This window comes from Rutilus rutilus, assembly GCF_951802725.1.
Source record: "Rutilus rutilus genome assembly, chromosome: 23".
In the NCBI taxonomy this organism is placed as follows: Eukaryota; Metazoa; Chordata; class Actinopteri; order Cypriniformes; family Leuciscidae; genus Rutilus; species Rutilus rutilus.
Genome location: NC_140233.1, coordinates 17,475,571 through 17,500,214, shown reverse-complemented (window position 1 = coordinate 17,500,214; position 24,644 = coordinate 17,475,571). Strand labels below are relative to the sequence as shown.

The 24,644-nt window shown below is 38.0% G+C and overlaps 2 protein-coding genes across 3 annotated transcripts in view; one reads left to right on the top strand and one right to left on the bottom strand.

Annotated features, from left to right (window-relative positions):
• LOC311283100 (uncharacterized protein) overlaps window positions 1-20,114 on the bottom strand; it is a 29,039-nt gene extending 8,925 nt beyond the window's left edge. Inside the window, exons 1-10 of one of the 2 annotated variants that reach the window (XM_084397289.1) lie at window positions 19,828-20,114; window positions 15,633-15,836; window positions 15,246-15,314; window positions 12,179-12,221; window positions 9,184-9,329; window positions 7,264-7,458; window positions 5,281-5,367; window positions 3,205-3,400; window positions 1,628-1,851; window positions 1,124-1,366 (exon numbers count right to left, since the gene is read on the bottom strand). In XM_084397289.1, coding sequence (XP_084253415.1) covers window positions 1,124-1,366; window positions 1,628-1,851; window positions 3,205-3,400; window positions 5,281-5,367; window positions 7,264-7,458; window positions 9,184-9,329; window positions 12,179-12,221; window positions 15,246-15,314; window positions 15,633-15,836; window positions 19,828-20,035 — 1,615 coding nt within the window. In that variant the 5' untranslated portion in view covers window positions 20,036-20,114. Of the gene's footprint in view, window positions 1-1,123; window positions 1,367-1,627; window positions 1,852-3,204; window positions 3,401-3,559; window positions 3,647-5,280; window positions 5,368-7,263; window positions 7,459-9,183; window positions 9,330-12,178; window positions 12,222-15,245; window positions 15,315-15,632; window positions 15,837-19,827 lie in introns of both variants that reach the window. The other variant, XM_084397288.1, reaches the window with a different exon arrangement.
• Window positions 20,115-22,732: 2,618 nt separating this feature from the next.
• Window positions 22,733-24,644, top strand: part of otud7a (OTU deubiquitinase 7A) — an 81,849-nt gene continuing 79,937 nt past the window's right edge. Inside the window, 1 exon segment of the mRNA XM_084397655.1 lies at window positions 22,733-22,851. The gene's annotated coding sequence lies outside the window, so the exon portion shown is untranslated.

The window sequence follows — 24,644 nt, the reverse complement described above, 5'->3', positions numbered from 1 at the left end:
AGCATTTATTTTCGTTGCGTCTCCAGTAGTTTCTTGTTATTTTGTCTCATCCAGTTCCATTTCACAATGTGTGCAAGCTAAATGTACAGAAATGTAAAAAAAAATAAGTTTAACAATCATGGAGTGAAAGTTTATAATTTCGAAGTGTTTTGTCTTGCCAATTTGTATGCAAACAATTTTAAACGCGGAAGAGGCGAAAACCTGGACTCGCGCGCTGTTACCTGTGTACGCACTCTGCACACACACCCCAAGTGCGCGCACGCAGATAGAGAGAGAGAGAGAGAGAGAGAGAGAGGGGCGCGTTTTAGAGAGAGAGAGAGAGAGAGAGAGAGAGAGAGAGAGAGAGAGAGAGAGGCGCGTTTTAGACAGCACTCGAACACCAAATTGATTCCTCTTTCGCGTTTACTTGCGCTTGAATGGAACACCCATGGTATCAAAACACCCGTCTCGGCAAGAATTCTCTTTATGTTATGTCATAAGTGAACATTTGAGAAAGAAATCGGATGCGTATCGGTATATTCGGTCCTTGCATTTTGTCTTAAAGTGACAGCAGCCTAAAGCAAAGCAGGAATAATATGCTTTTGTCTGTGTCATTAATGTTAATAAAAAATAAAAAAACAGCTCTGACACTAAATATAATATTTAATGTTACTAATACTAATATTTAAATTGTACAGTGAACAAATAGTTTTATTTTACATATAGGCAGCTTGTAGGATACCTGAGTACCAAGCAGCATCTCCAGGTGCTCACTTGAGAACCAGACCAAAAAAGTTATGTGCAACCTAGTCTCAGCCTCAGACGTCAAGCCCACGGACCGTTGGCTGAACGTCTGATGCATATGGCATACTTTTCTGGAAACACTTCAGGACTGTCGAAGTCGCGATCTGATTGGTTGAATTCTACAGGATTGTAGGGACATAGACATTATATTGTCACGCCCCTAAACATGACGCGGAACAAAACGAACTGTGATTGGTCAGTCAAACATCCTCTTGGGCGGTCCTTGGCTTAGAAAAGCTGCGATAGAGTCCAGACCCTCTGCCATCAGTCTGAAGGTCTGGCTACGTGAGACTATGTGCACCCCTGATCATAATACATTACATTACAGATAATACTTCACCCTGGCATTCTTTATCAGAGGTCTGGTAATAAGTGCCCATTGGGCACACCTCCAAACACGTGCCCTCGTAGAGTTTTGGGGTGAGGGAAGAGCAGGTCTCGCAGTCGTCAGATAGGGGACCAGAGCAGGTGGTACAGGTGGGATGGCAGCTCACACAGACCCCCTTATCCAAATCTTCAAAGTAACCCTTCGGACAGACTGCCTTACATGCCCCGTTTAAGAGCAAATAGAGAAAACTGCACCCTGAAATTAAAGTTACACAATATATTTGAATTTCAAATCAATTTTAATCTAATTTCCACTGAAAGTAATCAAGGAGTGTTAACTGATCTGTAAATGTGCAAATGGATAGATAGCAAACAAGATAATATAACATGGAAAATTAATGTAATGTCATTCTACAGAAGTGACACTGACAGGTTTTCAGGGCTCATTTTGGCTGTAACTGTTTCCACTCTTGTTAGTGACGTTTTGCACAGGATCTCAGCGGTAACAATCACTCACTAGTGCAGGTGTAAAAATTGGTGCACACGTCACAGTGAGGAGCACAGCGTCTGCATGTGCCGTCTTCTGCCACGTAGCTCATGGGGGCGCAGTTTTGCTTGCACTGCCCGTTGGCCAGATGAAGGCCTTCTCGACACGAAAGGCACTGCGTGCTTGTGCCATCGCAGGTCAGACAGAGTTCATCACAGGGTTCACATGTCCCCAGCTCAGTCTCAAAATAACCTCTGCAAGAAAAACAACAGATACACGTTTTTTCAATGCATTGATCAATGTATGCTACTGACGACGGTTAGTTTGGCTTTCAGTTTAGCTTATTTTCGTAGTGCTACATTTCATTACACTTTATTTTAAGGTGTCCTTGTTTCACTGTAATTATATATTTAAGTACTGAGTAATAGTAATTAACTACATCTACTTGCTATAGGGTTAGGATTATAGGTTTCAGTTTTGGGTCAGATGCATGTAATTATTAAGTATTAAGTATTATTACTATAGTGACTAACTTCATGTAACGTGTAACAAGGACACTGTAAAATAAAGTGTTGCCCTATATTTTCAAAATAGCTCAATTTCAACTTTAAGTGTCACAGGAAAAAATATAATATATGCTGTATGTTTTAGAATGTATTTCTAACTGTTTTTCATCTAAGTGATTAGATAGATAGATAGATAGATAGATAGATAGATAGATAGATAGATAGATAGATAGATAGATAGATAGATAGATAGATAGATAGATAGATAGATAGATAGATTTGCATGCTAAATATTTCAACAATATTGAAGAAGTAAAAATCCTTCAATAGAGTCAAATCACAGTAATATTTAGAGTTTACAAAAATATGAATATTTATAAAAAATATATAAGTTTACATTGACATTTCTAGCTATGTGAGGATTTATTAATGTACATTAATGTTATATAAAGCATTTTATATATATTGTTGGGTTCGGTAAGTCTTTTATGCTCACCAAGGCTGCATTTGATCAGCAATACAGTAAAACAGAAATATTGTAAAATATTATTACAGTTTAAAATAACTTATTTCTATTTTAATATATATACATTTACATTTATGATTTGATGTTCAAAAAAAATTTCTTATTATTATCAATGTTGAAAACAGTTAATATTTTTTTGGAAACCATGATACAATTATTTATTTATTTATTTATTTTTTAGGATTCTTTGATGAACAAAGTGCAAAGGAACAGCATTTAGTTGAAATGGAAATCTTTTGTAACTTTATAAATGTCTTTACCATCACTTTTAATTAATTTAAAGCTTGCTGTATAAAAGTATTGATTTCTTTAATAAAACAAAAAAACTCGGTTACACTTTGTATTAAGGTGTCATTGTTACAGTGTAATTATATATTTAAGTACTGAGTAATATTAAGCAACTACATGTACTTACTATAGGGTTAGGGTAGGATTAGGATTTGGTTGAGGGTTAGTTGCATGTAATAATGCATCATTTACTGTTATTACTATGGTAAGTACATGTGTACATATGTAACAAAGACACTGTAAAATAAAGTGTTAGAATTCCAGAAGTTATAGCCATTGTGACTCACTCTGGGCACTCAGACCAGCAGCTGCCCTGGAACAGATAGAGCTGGTAAGAGTCCGTCTTACAGCTCACACACTCGTCTCTGCTCTCACAGGCCTCACAGTTAGCAGAACACCTCTCACACAACAAACTGGAGCTGTTTCCAAAGAAACCCAGAGGACAGCGGTCTACACACACGGACTCCTGCTCCAACATGTATCCTAGCAAAAAAGACGGCTATTAGAGTGGTTGAAAAAAGCAAACAGGAATCTTATCAATATCTTATTTATTCAGCAAGGTCTTATGAAGCAGGAACCCATTAAAAGGAAATGTTTACGTTTATCAGGTGGGAGGGAAAGGAAAGCTAACCTATACGTTACCGGTAGCACAGGTGATGCAATTCTGAGCCTTGGGGCCATAACATGTCAGGCAGGATCCATCACAGAAACGACAAGTGCGACTTTCCCCTTTGGAGAAGGAAAAAAAATACAGTTATGTATAGTTTTCCTTGATTTACTACAGGGATTTTCAAACTTTTAGATTTTTGATTTTATAAAATCATCATGGCCTGGTTTCCAAAAGCGTTCTTATCTCTAAGTAGTTCTTAACCTATTCCTTAACCTCTCTCTTAACCTTATGGCACGATTCCCGAAACGTTCGTTCGCTAAGTATATCTTCTGTAAGTCACACTTTCGTAAGGTTGGTCTGGACCACTCTTAGCTTTACCTTATCACTGTTGCAAGTCTATATGAATATAATTCTGAAGTTTTAATACACCCAGACAGTATTAAATTAGGCTAATTCAAGTGTTTTCATGCAAAGAATAAAATTGTCATTACACTGATTGTTGTTAGATTTTTAATTATATTATTATACAATATTATTCATTTAATTAAAACGCTCTTTTAAAGGCCAGTGAAAGCATAGGCTACTGTCAGTTAAGTCCTATTCGGACGCTAATATTGTTTCTCATGGGCTCGTCCGGTATTTTAAACATTTATAGGGGTGAGTCGGTGATTTTAGTGCCGTCCGAATCCATAATATCAGTGTTTTTCTCACCCAACCCGCGTAAAAATCCCTGGCCAAATTAGTACCTTCTGTTTTTTGACAAACAGGTCGTGTGGTAATTTAATTGCCGTCTGAATCCACATCTCTGAGTTTACAAGAGATTCAAAATTCACGGTTTAAATCCTTTTTGATCACTGCCGAGCACCGTACGCAAGATGTAAACTTTTATTACTGAAATGCTGGAAAGTATTTACAAGAACAATATTTCATCGCAGCTCCACCTCAGCGAACAAAAATGGGAAAGAGAAGGCGGCACGTACATTTTTGAAAAGGTTATTGTGGCAGCAATATATGTTACAATTTTAAAATATGTAGGCTAGGCTATTATAGGCTATTATAGTTTGGATTATTTTTTATAATATCCAATAATCATAATAAATTGCAATTTCAACTATTTCTGAAGTGCTTCATTTATAAAGATCACCGCTTTCTCACATAAACAGCCCCTGCACGAGAGAATAATTGATTCTCGAGCCATCGATATCAAACAATTCAGCACCATCGCCACGGACAGCGCCGGGTAACGTCGCACGTAAGAAGGTATATCTTAAGCAGCTTCCTAAGGTATGGTTCGGGGAACACACTTAGGAACATAAACAACTTTGGTAAGATATATCTTTCGAGCTTTCTTAGCGCGCTAAGAGTGAGCGTTATCGGGAAACCGGGCCCATATTTATACCGGTAACGTATAGGTTAGTTTTCCTTTCCTTCCCATCTGATAAACATAAACATTTCCTTTTAATGGGTTCCTGCTTCATAAGAACTTGCTGAATAAATAAGTTAGCGGAACACCTCTCACACAACAAACTGAAGCTGTTTCTAAAGAAACCCAGAGGAAAGAGGTCTAGACACTCAAGACTCCTGCTCCAACATGTATCCTAGCAAAAAAGACGGCTATTAGAGTGGTTGAAAAAAGCAAACAAGCAATTAATTTCTTATTTATTCAGCAAGTTCTTATGAAGCAGGAACCCATTAAAAGGAAATGTTTAAGTTTATCAGGTGGGAGGGAAAGGAAAGCTAACCTATACGTTACCGGTAGCACAGGTGATGCAATTCTGAGCCTTGGGGCCATAACATGTCAGGCAGGATCCATCACAGAAATGACAAGTGCGACTTTCCCCTTTGGAGTAGGAAAAAAATACACGTTATATACTGTATAGTTCCCTTTCGAAAGGGAACTCGCACTGCGTCAATGACGCTTTTGGGGAACGGCCTCCACGTGAAAATCCTCCATTGGATTTTGTGAGAGACTCTGTTTAGGAAACAGGCAGGTTGTTGGCAAGACTAGGTCAGTAAATTTGACCAGGTCAGCCTCCCTGGTGGCATATGGTGTTGACTTTATGTTTCCCTCAGAAAGTGACTAGACGGGACTCCTTTCAGACCCCCTAGCCATACTGCCTTAAAGGAACCCCTTCCATGGAAGCTGTTGGTTCCAAGCCTTTGAGCGGCCTTGGTAGACCTTCCGTTGTTCGGAGGCCACTTTGAGGCTTATAGCTTGGGCAGTGACCGTAGGGAATAATGTCACTGACAGCCTGTATGTGACCCAAAGGGGGAGTGTGTTCTTGGCATTTCAGAGATGAAACTGCCAGTTCTGACATTTTTGTCACGAGCCATAATTGGCATGCACTTCCCTCAGCATGGTGAGATTGTACATCGTTCCCCAATAGCGCCATCGGCAGGGAACATCTAGGTTAGAGAACCTAGAACAGGGAACGAGACACTGCGTCGTTAGCCATGCCTCGGGGATGCCTGCTGAACAGTCCCTTCAGACGAAAGTGGATGACATGTTCTCTAGGCACCCCTTTTATACTTCCGGGTCACACTAGTAGTAATGTCATAGGCTGTTGCCGGTCAGTATCGATTGCCGTGATTGGATAGCTTTTCAGACACCGGCTCACGTGGAGGGCGTTCCCCAATAGCGTCATCGACGCAGTGTCTTGTTCCCTGTTCTCAGGGAACAGAGGTTACAGTCGTAACCTAGACCTTTTCCTTGATTTACTACAGGGATTTTCAAACTTTTTGATGACAAATATGATAATTTGATTAAAAACTTGAAAATTAGAAATGTTGCTTTGATAACTGAAACAAGTTAAGTTACTTAAATTACTAAAACTAAAATAGAAATTAAAATATAGAAATGTTAAAAATGATAAAAGCAAACAAACAATTTTTTAACAAAAAATTAATTAAAAATTAAATATAAAAATAAAAGCTCATTCAAAATATACTATAATACTATAATAATTACACTATAATAATAGAAATACTGTAATAGAATATAAATAATAATAAAATAACATTGATGAGGATCTTCTTAATGTAAAGGCAGCCGTATATTTTCATATATACAGCTTTTTGTCAGACTTAAGGTGTATATATATGAAAAGCATTTTTCATATAGACCTTTATACTGTGTTATAAAAAATATAAAGTGTGTCAAAATTAAATGATTGGGTTACAATTTATTTTAAATGTCCTTCTTTCACTGTATTAATTTATACATACATATATATATACACACACACACACACACACACACACGTACTTACTATAGGGTTAGGGTTTGGTTTAGGGTTAATTGCATGTTATTATGCATAATTTATAGTTATTACTATAGTAACTAACTACATGTAACATGTATACTGTAAAATAAAAGTGTTATAAAGTGTTACCAATAATTGGATATTTATTGTCTTTGAATGAAAGCCAAAGCAAATTATTAACCCCGTTTTATACTGTAAAAAAATATTAAGGATTTGAATATTTCCAAATTTGAAACATCACAGCATATATTGTTATATAACATCAATTTGATTACATTTTTTTAATTCATATATTAAGTTAAGGTGTAGAACAGTGAGAATCCCTGCTAAATTACAGGACAACGTTTTAAGTGTAGTACTACCAACCAACAGAGGGCAGTATTACACCAACTGTAACAGGCATGAGCAAATATAAAACTGAGGGCAGACTTATTCTTTTCATTGTTCTTATATTAAATTTCAGAAGTTCTCACCATCAACATATTGGCCTTCGAGGCAGCTGATCACCGGGCACTTCCCGTAAACTGGGCGGCTCCAGCCACTGCATCTGTCACAGTCTCTCACTCCTGGGCCGTGGCAGGTCAGACATGAGCTGTGACAGGGCTGACAGCGCCACCCTCTGGTGTCTTTAAATGTGTCTGCTGGACAGTCCTTCACACAGGTGCCATCTGAAGGGTTGAATGCAAAAAGATGTAAATGTATGTCCACAGACTGTTTATCCTCTTATTTTCATAGTATGATTTTCATATATAGTTATACAGGTATGAACAATACGTACTGCATTCAGTTTCTTCACAAAGTGTGACATACACTACCATTCAAAAGTCTGGGGTCAGTACACTGTAAAAAGTGATCAGTCGACTTAACTTAAAAAAAGTGAGGAAACCCGTTGCCTTGAAATTATTAAGTAATTAATTCAATTAAGTTATATAGAATTATCAAGCTCACATAACTTAATTTTTTCAATTATTGTCACTTTTTTAAAGTTGTCAACTGATCAATTTTACAGTGAAATAAATTAATACTTTTATTCAGCAAGGATGCATTAAATTGATCAAAGTGACAGTAAATAATGTACTGTGTAATGTAAATATTAAGATTTCTATTTCAAATAAATGCTGTTTCATTGAGCTGTCTGATCATCATCAAAGAATCCTGAAAAAATTCCATGAAATGAACAAAAAATAAAATAAAGCATAACAAGTTTTCACCATTGATAATAATAAGAAATGTTTAAATATTAGAATGATTTCTGAAGGATCATGTGACACGTTTCACAATATTACTGTATTTTTTAACAAATAAATGCAGCCTTGGTGAGCTTAAGAGACTTCTTTCAAAAACATAAAATCTTACTGACCCCAAACTTTTGAATGGTAGAGGTTCACAGGTAATAAATACAGTCAGTTGTGTTATTTCATAGAATATAATTGTAGTAATAATTAAGAATAAGCAATGTTTGTGAATTTTGGACTGAGTGATTTGCATGAAATGAACCACTCACATTTTGCATTAACCATATTTGCATCCCATTTCTATTTCCTATTCAAATAAGTGAGCAAGACTGAGTGAGTGCTGCAATAAAGAGCACATGCAAGGCTATACAAGGCGTTCTCAACCTTTTTTCTTGTTGGACCATATTTACATAATTATTAAATAAAATATAAAGGGGTTTCAGTCATAATAACTTTCGGGATAGTTTATGAAACATTTTATTAAATGTAAATGGAATGTACATATGGTTTCGTCTTGGTGGGCTGCTGGAAGTTACACTGAAACAGCCATTTAGAATTTGAATAGTTTCATTAATGGACAATAAATGTCATTGTTTTTACCCCCTTGACGTTGAAAGAAAAGTGTTAATTTTTGATTGTTTTAATTGTTTTTAATACAATCTGTTTGGTCGACCAATGGCCAAATATATATATGGGGGGGGGGGTATTAACATGCCTAAGACTTTTGCACAGTACTGTATATATTTCCATATTTCCATTTCTGTTGAACACAAAAGAAGATATTTTGAAGAATGTTTGTAACCAGACAGTTGACATAACCATTGACTTACACTGTATTTTCTTTCCTACAATGGAAGTCAATGGGGTCCATCAACTGTCTGGTTACCAACATTCTTCAAAATATCTTCTTTTGTGTTCAACAAAACAAAGAAACTCATGCAGGTTTGGAACAATAAGAGGGTGAGTAAATGATGATTTTGGGGTGAACTATTCATTTAATGTAGTTTAAATTTAAATGAATGATTTCATCTATAAACATTATACAATAATGTTTGCTTGATAGGCTAGACTTAACCAGCCAAAGTAATGTGACTGAAACAGCTATGGCTATCAGACAGGAAAATGAGAGCGAACGTTCAGAGGAAGTAGAGTACGCACTGTTCAGGAAGTATCCGCTCTGGCAAGTGAGACACAGGGCATCGCTCCAGCAGTCCACACACGGATCTATGCAGCTGATACACAGTCCTCTACCCCGGTCCTCATACGTCCTCTGGGGACAGTGCTGACGACACTGGTGTCTGTATCTATATGGATAGAGAACAAACAACAAAGGCGTGTCACATTTTGACTGCATTGTTTAAAAAGTGAGCAGGCCTTCAACATAATATTTGAGGGCCGTTTAGTAGAAGCATGAGCTTATATCAGGTCAGGTAATGCCAAAAACACAGCAATTCACACTGAAAATATGCTAATAGTTGGTGTTTCCCTTCATAATTTTTATCGAAAAAATAAACGATGAAAATCAAACAATTTACCGTTTTTACCCAATACATTCCAGGAAGTGCGTCAAAAAAGTCAAATGACTGAATAATCTGCTCAGAGAAAAAAAATATGCAGCCATTTTGTCTACGCGCACTAAACCACAGGTGATTTATTGCATTTAATAAAAGTGCCACAGTAGTGTCAATTTGTTAATTTTCTGTTTTGCACCGATTTCTCTAGAATTCTCTAGCAATTTCGGTCTCTTTAAAAACATGCTTTCATCCCCATTTCATTTGTTTTTCGCAACTTTGGAAAGAAAGCTAATGATTTCATTTAAATTCAGCACAGTGGTAAATTAGTGAATTTAGCTGCTGGTTAAACTGTATGGTGTGTAGTTTTCTGCACTCAAATAATGTGCGCAAAAGTGTTGAAAAACTCTTTATATCGCCTCAGTATCGGACAAAATCACTTGGACCTGTTTGAAAACTTGCTTACAAAGACTTTGGAACAGCTTCAGAGCAGCAACTGTCTTTCTAGACTTACTTTTGAATCAAAGACGCACTCTGATTCACAAGCTCCACCTTCAGGGTGAGGGAAATAATGAACTTTAGACTTTGGGGCTGTTTGTTTCAGTGCTTTGAAAGAGGGAGTCTGGGTGAAGAGTAACCAGAGAACACTAACCACACCAGAGAAATGAACACCATCCCAAAACCACAACGCACCTGCCCTCGGCAGCATTGCTGGAATTATTAAGCCATCAATCCTTCAAATCAACCTTTCGGCAATAGACCTCTGATAAATGAAAGCATCGGAATGAAAGATTATCCGAGTGGCTTTTAATTCAAAGTCTTTTGTCATAATAATTCTATCATGATTCTTAAACCTGTTGTGTAGACCATTTGGGAAGAACAGTATCTTCAAATCGACCAATCAATCTTCTGATTATTGTGTGCACATCAGTGTCTATGCTACAAATGTGACATTGAAGACTAGAGTAATGATGCTGAAAATCCAGCTATGCATCACAGAGATAAATTATATTGCAAAATGTATTGAAATAGAAAATGTTTTTTTTATTTTTTTTATCGTAATAATATTTCACAATATTACTGTTCAGGTAAATGCAGCCTTGGTGAGAAGAAGAGACTCATTAACATCTTACCAACCCCAAACTTTTGAACAGTATAGTAAATATTCTCCAAATCCTTTTCCCAATAATTCCAATATCACTTTTCCTATACATCTAGTAAAGCACAACAATCCTGAAAATAAAAGCAGTTAATACAGTACAAGTCAAAGGTTTGCATGTTAATTAGTTTATGTACAGCATGAATTTATATACAAAACTAACATTCATTTTTTTAAACTTAAAAAAATAAATAAATCATTATTCTAAAATGTGGAAAATAGTAATAACAATGAATAACTGTCTTTTAATGTCTGACTGGTATTGTATGAATTGAAACTATAAAAAGAGTCCAAATTAATCTTGACGTAAAGATAAATTAAATGAAACTACACAAACCATGTGTTTGCAATATGTTAAAGCCCCCCTGTAGTCAATAAATGTATCCCTTAACACTCATCTTTGATCACCAAAATGACATATTTAAAAAAAGAATCTGTGAAAAAAAAATCTTCATGCCTTAAAATAGCTTGAATGTGACACGCTTGCTTCATTTAGTATATGTGGCTCTATGAAAATGCTAATTAGCCCCGCCTCCACTCACTCACACCAGCTCAGAATACCTGATCCACTAGGTCAACTTGACAGTAGTAAACGCTGCACAATTGTATCACTCTTTACAACGTCGGACACAATAATTAATTATGATTAGCCTTCTGCTTGACTACGTTATCAAAGAGCTAATAATGTGTTGCTAATGAAAACAGAAAAATATACCAGGATAACCTGGCTTCTCTTGAGACTCCCCTGCTTCGCAGTAAGGCTGAAATGCTAAAGCCCGACTGCACGTTGACGTGATTGGTTACAAGGTAGTTTGTGACGTAAGAAACACCAACGATTTTAAGACCGACTTTTTTCACATTAACAACATTAAAACCTTGATTTTTAACACATAACTTACTCTAGTTAAGCAGTTGATAAGCATGGCTGATCAAGTGCTTCGTCTGAGACACAGGTGCCTCACATTGGAACTCAACACTTAAGCAAGATGTTTGAGTGGGACGGCGGACAACAGCAGCCATGGCAACAACGCAAGCACAATGAAAGCATGAGGAATGTTCAGCGGGATTAACATTGCTCTTTTCCTCTCTGAGTGGACATTCATTAGTCAGGACTCTCGTACAAGACACTCCAACTCTCTGAGCAAAGAAAGTCCTTCAGCTTCAACCGAGCGGGGAAAAGATGGGCTCAAATTAGAGAGGAGAGAGAGAGAAGGACAGATTGAGTGAGTTGAGGGAAAAACTCATAAGAGGTGCCTCTATGTCGAGCAGCCTGGATCTCAGGTAACCGCGTGAGACTTAACTGAAAGCGAAATCTGATGCGCACAATAGTTGGAGGCCATAACACAGGGAGAAACACACAATCAAACCTCTGTTCTCTTCAAAGTATCTCCGCAATATGCTCCAGAAGACTTCAACATAGCTTAAATTGCATAGCAGCAGAAATAAACGGACAAATATTTCGAAAAATACAATAGTAACTTACAGGAAGTAGCCGTCTGTGCAGCTGTTGCAAACCTCCGGCTCATCTGTTGTGGACACAAAACAAGCAATGATTACACAGCGCTGAAATTTGCAACAAAAAAAAGCCTAGTATTACCTGATTTGATGATGCTGACTTAAAAAATATCAATACAACTTTTGGTAACACTTTACTTAAAGCCTTTGTGTATAATGCATTATAAAGGTATTCATAATGTACGTTATAATGCATTATCATAAATAATTGTAAGCAAATGCATTGTGTAAAATGATGCAAAATGTAAGATGTAAAATTGTGTTTGAATTATGTTTTGCACCTATCTCTAGTTCTGTTGATTAATCTCCTAGTGTATTTAAGCCCTTAGTTCTCTTTTTCATGGTTGTGCTATTCTGTTTTCTGTTGATCCCCTGCGTCTTACCTTTTTTAGATTAATGATTCAGTTATTAAATATTATAGTAATTATTACTGATGTTTTTGTTTTTCTCCTTTGTCACTGTGTGCTCACTGCAACCCGTTGTTGACAGAAAAGGCTCCCTCGAAGACCACACAACGGACTTTTTAGATCTGGCGTGCCTCACCTACTATCCGGACTGCTAGTTCTGCATTTTTTTCTACACTAGCCTCAGCGAGTGGTCCAAGGCACGCATGCCTGTGGATGGTCCTTAGGGGAGTTTCGCCGCCTATGTAGAGTGGGTGCTGGTGAGTTGTGGATCTTTATTCACTGTCTGTGCTACAGAAGAAGAAATCACTAGCCCCACTCCGGACCCAGAGCCCAGCCAGCCACCAACCAAGCCCATGAAGGACAGGATGCCAGAGTCCAACTGGTTGTTTGCCATGTGTTTTAATGAATTATACTTTCTAAAGGTGTAATAATGAATAGATAAGTATTATAATCTATTATAACTATGGTTACAGACCTTGCGATAAGGTGCAGACACAGAGCCCGAGCCCGCCTCGATGCCAGCACCAGAGCCGATTACTGACCAGGTGCGTGAGCTGGCAAAATCATCTGTTCCTGTTGGTGTCCTCTTGGAGTTTGAGGGAATGGACTAGAGCCCCACCTATACTCCTGTGAGCTCTGTAACTTTATTTAATGGATTGGAAAATGTGAATCCACAAAGTCTCCTGTTGCCGCTGGTCCCACCCAGCTCCAAGTCTTCTGTGTCTCCGTTGGATCCGCACAGCTCCAAGTCTTCTGTGTCTCCGCTGGATCCACACAGCTCCAAGTCTCCTGCTTCTCCGCTGATCCCGCACAGCTCCAAGTCTCCTGCATCTCCGCTGATCCCGCACAGCTCCAAGTCTTCTGCTTCTCCGCTGATCCCGCACAGCTCCAAGTCTCCTGCATCTCCGCTAATCCCGCACAGCTCCAAGTCTTCTGCTTCTCCGCTGATCCCGCACAGCTCCAAGTCCCCTGCATCTCCGCTGATCCCGCCCAGCTCCAAGTCTCCTGCTTCTCTGTGGTCCCGCCCAGCTCCAAGTCTCCTGCATCTCCGCTGATCCCGCACAGCTCCAAGTCTCCTGCATCTCCACTGATCCCGCACAGCTCCAAGTCTCCTGCATCTCCGCTGATCCCGCATAGCTCCAAGTCTCCTGCATCTCCGCTGGTTCCGCACAGCTCCAAGTCTCCTGCGCCATTGGTCAATACAACTTTTGGATTCGGTCCCACCCAGCCTCCCTCTCCTGCCTCCTCTGCCTATGCCAACCACTACCTCAGCCCCACCTCCGCTGGCTCCCTTTAGTCCCTCGGCTCATCCTCTGTCTTTTGATCTCCAGCTCCACCTTAGCAAATGGATCCCCTGGCTCTGCCTCGGGCTGCTGAGCGCATCACTCCACCTCGGCCCATCGACCAGTCGGCTCCACCTTGGCTCCACTAGGGGTCCCTTGTCATCACTGTGCCTACGCCACGGTCTTCCGGACTTTCGGCTGCGCCTCGTCCCTCCACCCCTTCGGCTCCTTCTGGCTTCTCCTTAACTTCAACTCCGCCTTGGTCCTCAGTCCCACTGGCTCTGCCTCAGTCTTCCAGCACCCTGGCTCCACCTCGGCCGCTTGTCACCACGGATCCACCTTGGCCTCCATGACCTACGGTGTTGCCCGTTCTCTGTATCTCCTCTGCTCTGCCTGGGTCTCCAACTCTCCTGGTGGTCAGATCTCTGACTCTACCCTGGCTCCTCCCACCTTCGGTTTCACCGTGGGCCTTTATCATGGCTGTCCTCAGGGTCGTCAGCTCTCCATCGCCTCCTCCATAAGGGTTTCCTCTGTCAGTCCATCCATGGTCACATCCCTCTCTAGCTCCACATCCTCCTCCATAGCTCCCACCCTCTCTGCTCTATTGGACTCCATAATCATTGCATAAATTATTAAAGACTGTTTTTGTTTATCTCCTTCATCATTGTGCACTTATTGCAACCCGCTGCAGACACAAAAACATCTGAGGCTGCATTTCCGAAAAGCATTGTAAGCTTAAGTAGATCATAGAACTATTGCCTCCAATGGTCTCTACGATCAACTTAGCTCACAATGCTTTTGTGAAACGCAGTCTAAGTCATGTTTGCATTTTCTTCTGTCACAGGCCATAATTCTAACCTTGAAATCAGGATTAGGCATAAAATAATATCATACATGTGAAAATCAGCTGAGAATTGAACAAAGAGTTGTAAACTTGCTCAGAGTAAGACAGGAATCGTGTCTTTGTGGCAGTTCTTCTGGTGATTAAGGGATATTCAAACAGACTGTCAAAAGCAAAAATGCTACAGAATGCAAATCATATTGTGTGAAAAAGTGTGACATTCTAGAGCAAAACAGACTCTAGAAGACTCTCAGACTTTTTTTCAGAGCCAGCACCCCAAAAATAGTAAGAAACAATTTGGATTGGATTTCAGCAAAGATAATGCAGGCTATTCTGCGAAGCACAAAACTAGTACATACAGAGAAACAACAGGAAAACAACTGGCTGAAAGAAATGCATATTAATGAATAATTAATCATAATGTTACAGAGATTACGTAATACTGCACTATTAATGAAACATAAAATACTATACACATAGCCATTAAAAGTATATGTTACTTACCCGTGGAACATGTTTTACAGCCGATACCGCAGTCTATACATTCTCGCGTATCTGGGTCCTGAACCTGACCTGTTCAAGCAAATGTCTGTGAGTATCAGACTTTTTGTATGTTTTGTATGTTTCATTTGTTTGATTCGTTTAAACTGATGTTTAAGGCATGACACCACAGGTGAACAGGGTACACGTTTTAACAGTTAATTAATCACAGTGACAGTACATTAAGACAATTGTTTTGTATGACACAATCTCTGAATTATGTTTAAATCAATTAAAATCAAGTTAGCAAAATCACTTCAAATTTAATTTAGCAAATTCGTTAAGTGACATCTGGAACTGCTACATGTTGTATTAGAATTCACCTTTAGTTTTATTACAGGATAAACTCACCAACTCCACACAGGACTGTCAGACAGATGCCACTTTGAAGCTTGTATCCTTCTCTGCACTTGGCACACACGTTGGCATCAGCACAGATCTCACAATTAGGCATACATGGAAGGCAAGTGTACTGGTCTCGGTCCGGATAAAACTCTCGTGGGCAGTGTAGTCTGCAGTGACCCTGATACAGGAAGCGTTCCTTCCCCTCCTCATCTGCAATGACCCACAAAATCCATTTAACATGACACGGTGACTCATGAACTTATTTAAATAATGATCCAGTTACAGTAATCAGAGGATAGAATAAGATTTGATTTTGGATATAAGAAGCTCAGCTAGTATATATATCAAACCAAGAGTATTATAATGCCAGGAGCTTTTGTAAGACATTTGTATGTCCTTTGTATGTCCTACCAGCCAAATGGTTCACTAGCTTCCTCTTAATAAATTACTGTTGTTTAATATTATCACATTGGTTAGAGGTCATTCCAACACTAGCAACTTGCAATCTTGGGTGATTGTCATGAAAGCATGAGCAAGCATGTGTGATATTTTTAAGATTCAGACTTTTTTTTTGTATTTTGACATTAGGTGCATTTGAACTCCCAATTGTCATTACTATGAGATTTACTTGTGAGGTTTTGCAATTCTGTAGTTCCAACAGTAAAAAATAATGTTGCAGTAAAACAAATCATTATATACTTTCCACAAAAAAATATAAAGCAGTTATTTTCAACAATGATAATAAGAAATGTTTCTTGTGCAGCAAATCAGCATTTGATTTCTGAAGGATCATGTGACACTGAAGACTGGAGTAATGATGCTGAAAATTCAGCTTTACCATCACAGGAATAAATACAAATTTGAAATATACTAAAATAGAGAACAGTTATTTAAAATTGTAATAATATTTTACAACGTTATTGTTTTTGACTGTATTTTTTATCAAATAAATGCAGCCTTGGTGAGTAGAAGAGACTTCTTTAAAAAATATTATAAGGTCTTACCGAACCCAAACTTTTGAAAATATATTTTGAAATAATCATGATAAATGATATATGATATACACTCACCTAAAGGATTATTAGGAACACCTGTTCAATTTCTCATTAATGCAATTATCTAATCAACCAATCACATGGCAGTTGCTTCAATGCATTTAGGGGTGTGGTCCTGGTCAAGACAATCTCCTGAACTCCAAACTGAATGTCAGAATGGGAAAGAAAGGTGATTTAAGCAATTTTGAGCGTGGCATGGTTGTTGGTGCCAGACGGGCCAGTCTGAGTATTTCACAATCTGCTCAGTTACTGGGATTTTCACGCACAACCATTTCTAGGGTTTACAAAGAATGGTGTGAAAAGGGAAAAACATCCAGTATGCGGCAGTCCTGTGGGCGAAAATGCCTTGTTGATGCTAGAGGTCAGAGGAGAATGGGCCGACTGATTCAAGCTGATAGAAGAGCAACTTTGACTGAAATAACCACTCGTTACAACCGAGGTATGCAGCAAAGCATTTGTGAAGCCACAACACGCACAACCTTGAGGCGGATGGGCTACAACAGCAGAAGACCCCACCGGGTACCACTCATCTCCACTACAAATAGGAAAAAGAGGCTACAATTTGCACGAGCTCACCAAAATTGGACAGTTGAAGACTGGAAAAATGTTGCCTGGTCTGATGAGTCTCGATTTCTGTTGAGACATTCAGATGGTAGAGTCAGAATTTGGCGTAAACAGAATGAGAACATGGATCCATCATGCCTTGTTACCACTGTGCAGGCTGGTGGTGGTGGTGTAATGGTGTGGGGGATGTTTTCTTGGGACACTTTAGGCCCCTTAGTGCCAATTGGGCATCGTTTAAATGCCACGGCCTACCTGAGCATTGTTTCTGACCATGTCCATCCCTTTATGACCACCATGTACCCATCCTCTGATGGCTACTTCCAGCAGGATAATGCACCATGTCACAAAGCTCGAATCATTTCAAATTGGTTTCTTGAACATGACAATGAGTTCACTGTACTAAAATGGCCCCCACAGTCACCAGATCTCAACCCAATAGAGCATCTTTGGGATGTGGTGGAACGGGAGCTTCGTGCCCTGGATGTGCATCCCACAAATCTCCATCAACTGCAAGATGCTATCAATATGGGCCAACATTTCTAAAGAATGCTTTCAGCACCTCGTTGAATCAATGCCACGTAGAATTAAGGCAGTTCTGAAGGCGAAAGGGGGTCAAACACAGTATTAGTATGGTGTTCCTAATAATCCTTTAGGTGAGTGTATATATATATCAAATTCTGGCAATGAGGTTTGGGGGAAAACATTTAATGCAAATCTTTGCTGTCCTAAAACAGATTGCACTTTTTTTATGCACTGATTTGAAAATGATTTTGAAGTGAAGTATTACATGTTCTTGGCAGGTTTTGTGAAATAAATGCACTAAAATATTAGAAGCCACACTATATGCTTATTCTTTCTGCAAACAAATTGCTACTATATGAAACTCAAATATCAACATCTGCTTGTGTCCATCATGAACTCTTCTTTAAATAGAAACAGTAGTAACTATCTGGCTGGCAGGTTTTGCCAAGACCAGGACACATAAACAAGGGCTATGGAGAGTGAATTGGCACTTTTGGCAATGTTGTTGTCACACACTGATGGATGCAAGGCCTCCCCCCTCAACCGGCCCGGGCTGCAGGGAGCGAGATTAAGAGTTACAGCACTCTTCTTTGAGATGCTTGAAAAGGAGGGATGGCAACCATGAACGCCTACCAACAGAATTCAAAAGAGTGGCTTGGTTTGCTAAAGACAAGAGTTTGCGTACTCATTCTGTACTATTAAAGGAATAGTTCAACCAAACATTTAAATTCTGCCGTTATTTACTCACACTCATGTTGTTCCAAATCTGAATTATATGCCTCACAAGGTACTGTATTTGATTTGAAAGCTATAGTGTATGGCAAAATTATTGAACAATGATTTAAATTTCGAACTGTTCCTCCAATGAAGAAGAAGTGCCATGACAAAAACGTAGAGATAGGTGTGTTCCAATTCGCACCTAATTCTGCACTTTTCTATGCCATTTTGTAGTATAAACAATTTGAGTAGTGTGTTAACACTGAAAATTGCAAACGACAACGATCCAATCAATTCCTTATGGGCAAAATCAAGTCCGGCCCTAAATTTTTTTCTTGTTTGAGAAGCCTTTTCACTCGGATATATATCACAGTGGGGAAGAAAAGACTGTATATTTATAACAAATGAACCATTTAAAATGTAGATGGTAGAGTACATAGTGCATAGTATAAGTGCATGTACAGTACATCATTTGGGACACAACAGAACAAATGTTACACTTTAGTATAGGCCTACTTCTATACCAAAAGGCTGGCTTTAAGGCACAGTGAATCTGAAATTGCTGGGACCTGAGGCTAAAGAAAACGCCAGGAGCTACAGTCAGAAGTATCAGATAACTTCAGAAATTTGTTACTATGTCCAAACATTACCAGAAACATTATCAGCTTTCCCGATAGTGAAAAGGAAGTGGTCTCAGTTTTTCCCACTCCCATGTTTGTCAGTTAAAAGAATACTGTCAAACTTAGGTTGATAAGGCCTACTGTTCAAAAGCATAGTCGATTAATTTGTGTTTAAAATTACCTTAATTTCAACTCTTCCTGTAATTAAAAGTGGGCACGACACTTTCATGTTTGAGGTCACTAAACAAACTCTCTTTTGAGGTAAAGCACTCTTTGTCACTTTGATAAATAGGGAGAGCGGCTTCATTGTTTTTCCGCAGCAGCTGTGCAGGGAGGACTGGGAGGTTTGCCTTCCCAATTGTCTCTTGGAAAACCCTTTTGTGAACCTGCACAATGCTGCCACAGATTCGTACCACAATGACCAAAACAACCCAAAAATGATTTTGAGTTCAATTTTAACTAGCACACTAGCGACTTACAAACAACTTCACATAAGTTTTTCCCTGGTATAACTTGCTTTGAATTACATAATAAGCTAATGTTACCACAAAGTAAAGAGACATAGCCTAGCTGTAAAAAAAAAAAAAAAAAAAAAAAAAATTAAATAAAGTTGCGCATGCGCGCTGACAGCAGGGATATGCACGGTCCAAATGGAGGCACCTGTTTTATTCAATATATACCTCAGTGTTAAACTAAAGAATATTATAGTGAACTATCACTTACCTAAACCACAAGCGGTGCACTCGTATAGCTCATGACCCTCACACTCCGTGCAGGTGGGGTGACAGAGAACGCACTGATTTTTTAGTAAGAACTGTCCGCTGGGACAGGACCGCGTCGGGGATTTGGCTTGAATAAAACCGAGACAACATAATGATAAAGTAAACAGTGTCAGACCGGCGTTCATCGTTCGCGATGTTCTGCAGCGCATCTATTCGCCATACACACACTCACACACACAGTTCAGTGAAGTGGGTCAGTCCTGCACTGCCAAATGACAACGAGCGTCTAAATAACAAAACTTGCTCAACAAGTTGCTTTCAAGGGGATTGGTCTACGGGCCTTTGGGGCCCACCCATTCCTCTGGTCCTTTTCGCCTTTGATATCTAAAGGACAAAAACAATGTTATGCACAAACTGAATTAGTCAGTGCTTCAGCCTCCATTCTAACATTTTGTTAAAGCATAATTTATCTAACTGAGAATATTAAACTGTACAGTAGGCTAATGCACAGTTCATAAGCTACCCCTTTATATAGCCTACAGTACTTAAATGTATAATAATAATAATAATATAGAATTATTAATATTTAAACAATAATGTATTAATTGTAATAATTATAAAATTGTTGTATAATACCGTAATCTATACATTTAATTTAATTTTATGTGGTAGCCCCCTTAAAAAAAAAACATAATAAAAAGGTAACACTTTACAATAAAGTCTCATTTTTGTATTAACACTGTAAGAACGTTACTGCCTTAAATTTTTAAGTACAATTAACTTGGATGTTTGAGTCATTTCAACTTAAACTGACCTTAAAAAAAATAGTTGAATCTTGTATAACATAAAAAAGTTTAAGATAGCTTATTTTGACAAGTTAAAGAAATGTAAAACATTATATTTTAAAAGGCACTGCATTTTATTTTACGTTAAAATGTGTGTTTGTAGACGTAAATAAATAAGTATAATTTGTTTAAATAAATAATGGACCAACAAATTATTTAACAAGGCAATATTCAATATTTTGGGTCAGTTTCCAGTTGAAGGAAGTCTGCAAGTTTCAGGGCTTATTGGCTTTTTAGCACAAACTATATAATCTCACTTTATTTTCTTCTTTTCGAGACTTTTACACACATGAGATGTGATTGGCTTTTTCCTTGACTTCATATTCCAGATTTATGAAATGCACATGCTGCATGATATTGTTATCTAATGCCTTTCTCATATTTCTGTCCCAGAGGACTTCAGCTCTTGTGAAGCTGTCTTGGCTTCATTGGTAAACAGATTGTGTGCGCTAACTAGCCTAAGGTATAAAAAAAAATATATTCTCTGTGGATCATTTTGATATCTTGCCATAGTTTGACATATAACATTCCTAAATGTTGACACTATTTTAGTATAAATGGGTTTATAAATAAAAATGCTATAGACAGCTGCAATATTTCATATTTCTTGTCTTATATCCAATATAAGGGCTTTCAAAGAAGAGAAACATTATGTTTTAGAGGACCCTGATTCATAACCTGTAAATCCTATTCTAGAGTATGTACTGACCTCTGTGCAAATCTATGAAGACAAATGACCAGTAGAGGGCGTCAGAGTGTACAGTATTGGGGATTTATCAGTTCAAAATACAGGGCCTCCTTTGCTTTAGCAGAAAGCCTTAGTGGATTTGTAAATATTTTCTGTTCTTTACTTGCTAAACCATGGCAATTCACTTAACAAAATAATTCACATAGGCTATATTTAGAGAAACAAAGAGTTTTTTTTTTCTAAGGATATTATTATTATTATTAATATTATTATTAGGCTTATAAAATATAATACTCTCTGCAGTTACATGACAGAAGGCAGATTGTGGCAAAATACCAAAATGCTTCAATTTAATTCAATGCCGTGGCATTATAATCAATGGCCATATTATTGTCCTTATATATTAGCCTATTTAAGTACAATCAAAGTTTGGTTATTTCAACTTAAATTATATTAAACTGACTTAAACATTTTTTTGAATCTTGTATAACTTATATAAAAAAGTTGAAAATGGCTTAACTTATTTTGATGAGTTAAAGCAATGTAAAAACGTATGTTGTCATAACTTATTGATCATATTATTGTTTACAGTGTAGGCTATATTTTGCGTTTAAAAACAAACAAACATCAAATTGGTACATAACTAACAAATATTGCAATGTAAATGAATAGCCAATCAACGCCAAGTACCACCCTCTTTCTGTTGATTGACATTTGAGAAAGGTTTTCCATTAAAATGAAATCCAATTTTGAGGAATAAATTATTCTGAGAAATGTAATTTAAAAATGTCCAAAACATTTTTTTAAAACGACAATGGAAACAATATTTTTATTATTTGTTTTATTTTTCTATTCTACTTTTCTGTTTTATAAAAGAAAAAAAATGAAAGATTGTTTCAAGCCATAGTTGTGCGAAAATACAACAAAAAAGGGTGAAAAACGTGCGACTTTATATCAACATTATAATATTTTAATATAAATAATAGTACATGTTCTAATAGTCTTTTGCTTTTATACCAAACAGTAGGCCTATTGTTTATATATATATATATATATGTGTGTGTGTGTGTGTGTGTGTGTGTGTGTGTGTGTATATATATATATATATATATATATATATATATATATATATATATATATATATATATATATATATATATATATATATATACATATATATAAAGTAGGCTTCCACAAACTGAACCAGCAGTCATGCAGGCAGCTGTTTTCCAGAGGTGGGCGGGGTCTGCAGCTCATTTCTTACGTCAATCAATAGGCATGAAAGGGGACGTGGGCGGAGTCTGTTGCTTCTTTACGTCATTCAAGTGGGGGTAAGAGATGAGGTGGGCGTGTCTTCGCTGGCACTGCTGCATCAGTGAATGACATGAGGATGTGAAAGAATACAGCGGGTTGGGCATATGATTTTAAAGCCATTCTCGAGCGGACCTATATATGGACGATGAGGAATACACTAAGGACTGACTGAGGAACGGTAAGACGCGTCTTAAATAATAGCCTACTGGCATAACGAGCATCTGTGTGTGCAATAAGAGGCTGTATGGATCCTTGCGCAGGTGCACCTGTCTTCTGTACGTGGCCGGACCGCTATAAGACGCATCTTGCGGGTATACAGTGTTTTTATTTATTTATTTTCTCAATCGAGGCCGGTTTCAACAAAGGAACTTGTGAGGCATAATAAATAGCCGATTATTTGCTGGATGTGAGGTAAGGGCGTCTTTCCAGCGCATCATCATCAAATGCATATGATTGGGGATTGAATTTTCTTTGTCTGTACACACATTATATGACTATATATCAGTATGGGTTGGGACTGTTGCGTAACAGGCTGACAGGGGGAAAAAGCCGTTTGTGGATTACAAAATAATAATCAAATATATCCTATTAGGCTGTATTTGATGTAAGAGGAGGATGATAGGTGGATGCATTCATGTTCATTGCCTCTGTATGCACAAATCCCTGGCAGAAATCAGCATGTGTGTGTGTGTCAAGAAGGCTCTTTGGTTATTCGACCTATAGATGCTTTTAATTTATTGTCTACTTTAGGTGCTATGGGCTGAAAGTACCTGTAAACAACCTACTAGCTATCCAATGGTGCGTTTAGGCCCTGAGCCGGGCTGTTGAGCTCAGTATACATTTTTTTCTTTGATTTGAGCTTAAAGGTGCGCTCAGTAATTTTTTTCTCAAGCAAAGTTTTAGAAATGCACAACAGTTTTGGAAACATCTGTAAAATGCTGAGATGAATTTTAGGCTACACTAGACTGGTGGTTCTCAATCAAGTGGTTGCATTAAATTTCTAGGGAGCTTCAAGATTACTTATTTATAATTATTAAAAATAAATTAATGTACATAAAGTGTAATGTACAGGTAGTTGGGCATTATTGCTGGTCACAAAGTGGCTAGTTACTAAAAAAATAAATACTTTTATAAAATACTTTATAAAAATAAATACAATATTGTATTATCTTGTAGAGACCAGGACTGCTTCCCGAAATTATACTCCTTAATTTGTAACTTTAATGGAGCACATTTGTCATCATTCCAGAAGTAAATATGCTGTCTGTATTGTTGAATTGTTCAAAATATTGTTTAATCATATAAGTTTGAGAATCACTGCTCTAGGCAGATCAGTTTCCAAAAAATAAGCTATTGCAGTTAGTAAACAAACGTCATACATCCAGGCCAGTAGGTGTCAGTATAGAGTCCAACACTACATGTGCCTTTATGACAAAAAAATTACTGACTGCTTCAGTAAAGCTTCATTTGATTTATGAAATATTGTTGCTTTGCCTTAGTTAAAGCGGGGCTCAGTAGTTTCGGGATTTCTTCGCTGTATTCTTGCTTTTTGCTCGCAGGTTACTCTCTAGAGCTCCCCCCACAGCTTCGGAATAGATATTTGACAACACTGTTGTAAAAACTCGTTGGCTATTCTCAGACACCAGAGGCTAGTAGATCAACGACATCAAAGGAGATGGGATATTCTTTAAAACGTCTTCTTCATTCGGGTTCGAACAGCGTGAGGGAGCGCAATAATGACAGCATTTTAGCAGATTTCTTTTGGCCGTAAAGCAATTGTTTACATCGCGAGACCTGATATCACGCGATACTTCCTGACGCGGCGGCCGGCGACCCGCCGGCTCAAAGTTGCAAGTGCGGATTTTCCGCTCACGGGCACCAGGGGGGTGCGAAACGACCACCATTCAACCCGAAATAAGTAATATAACCATTCCAATGACTCCGAAGCTGTTCAGTTAAGGTAAAAAAGTT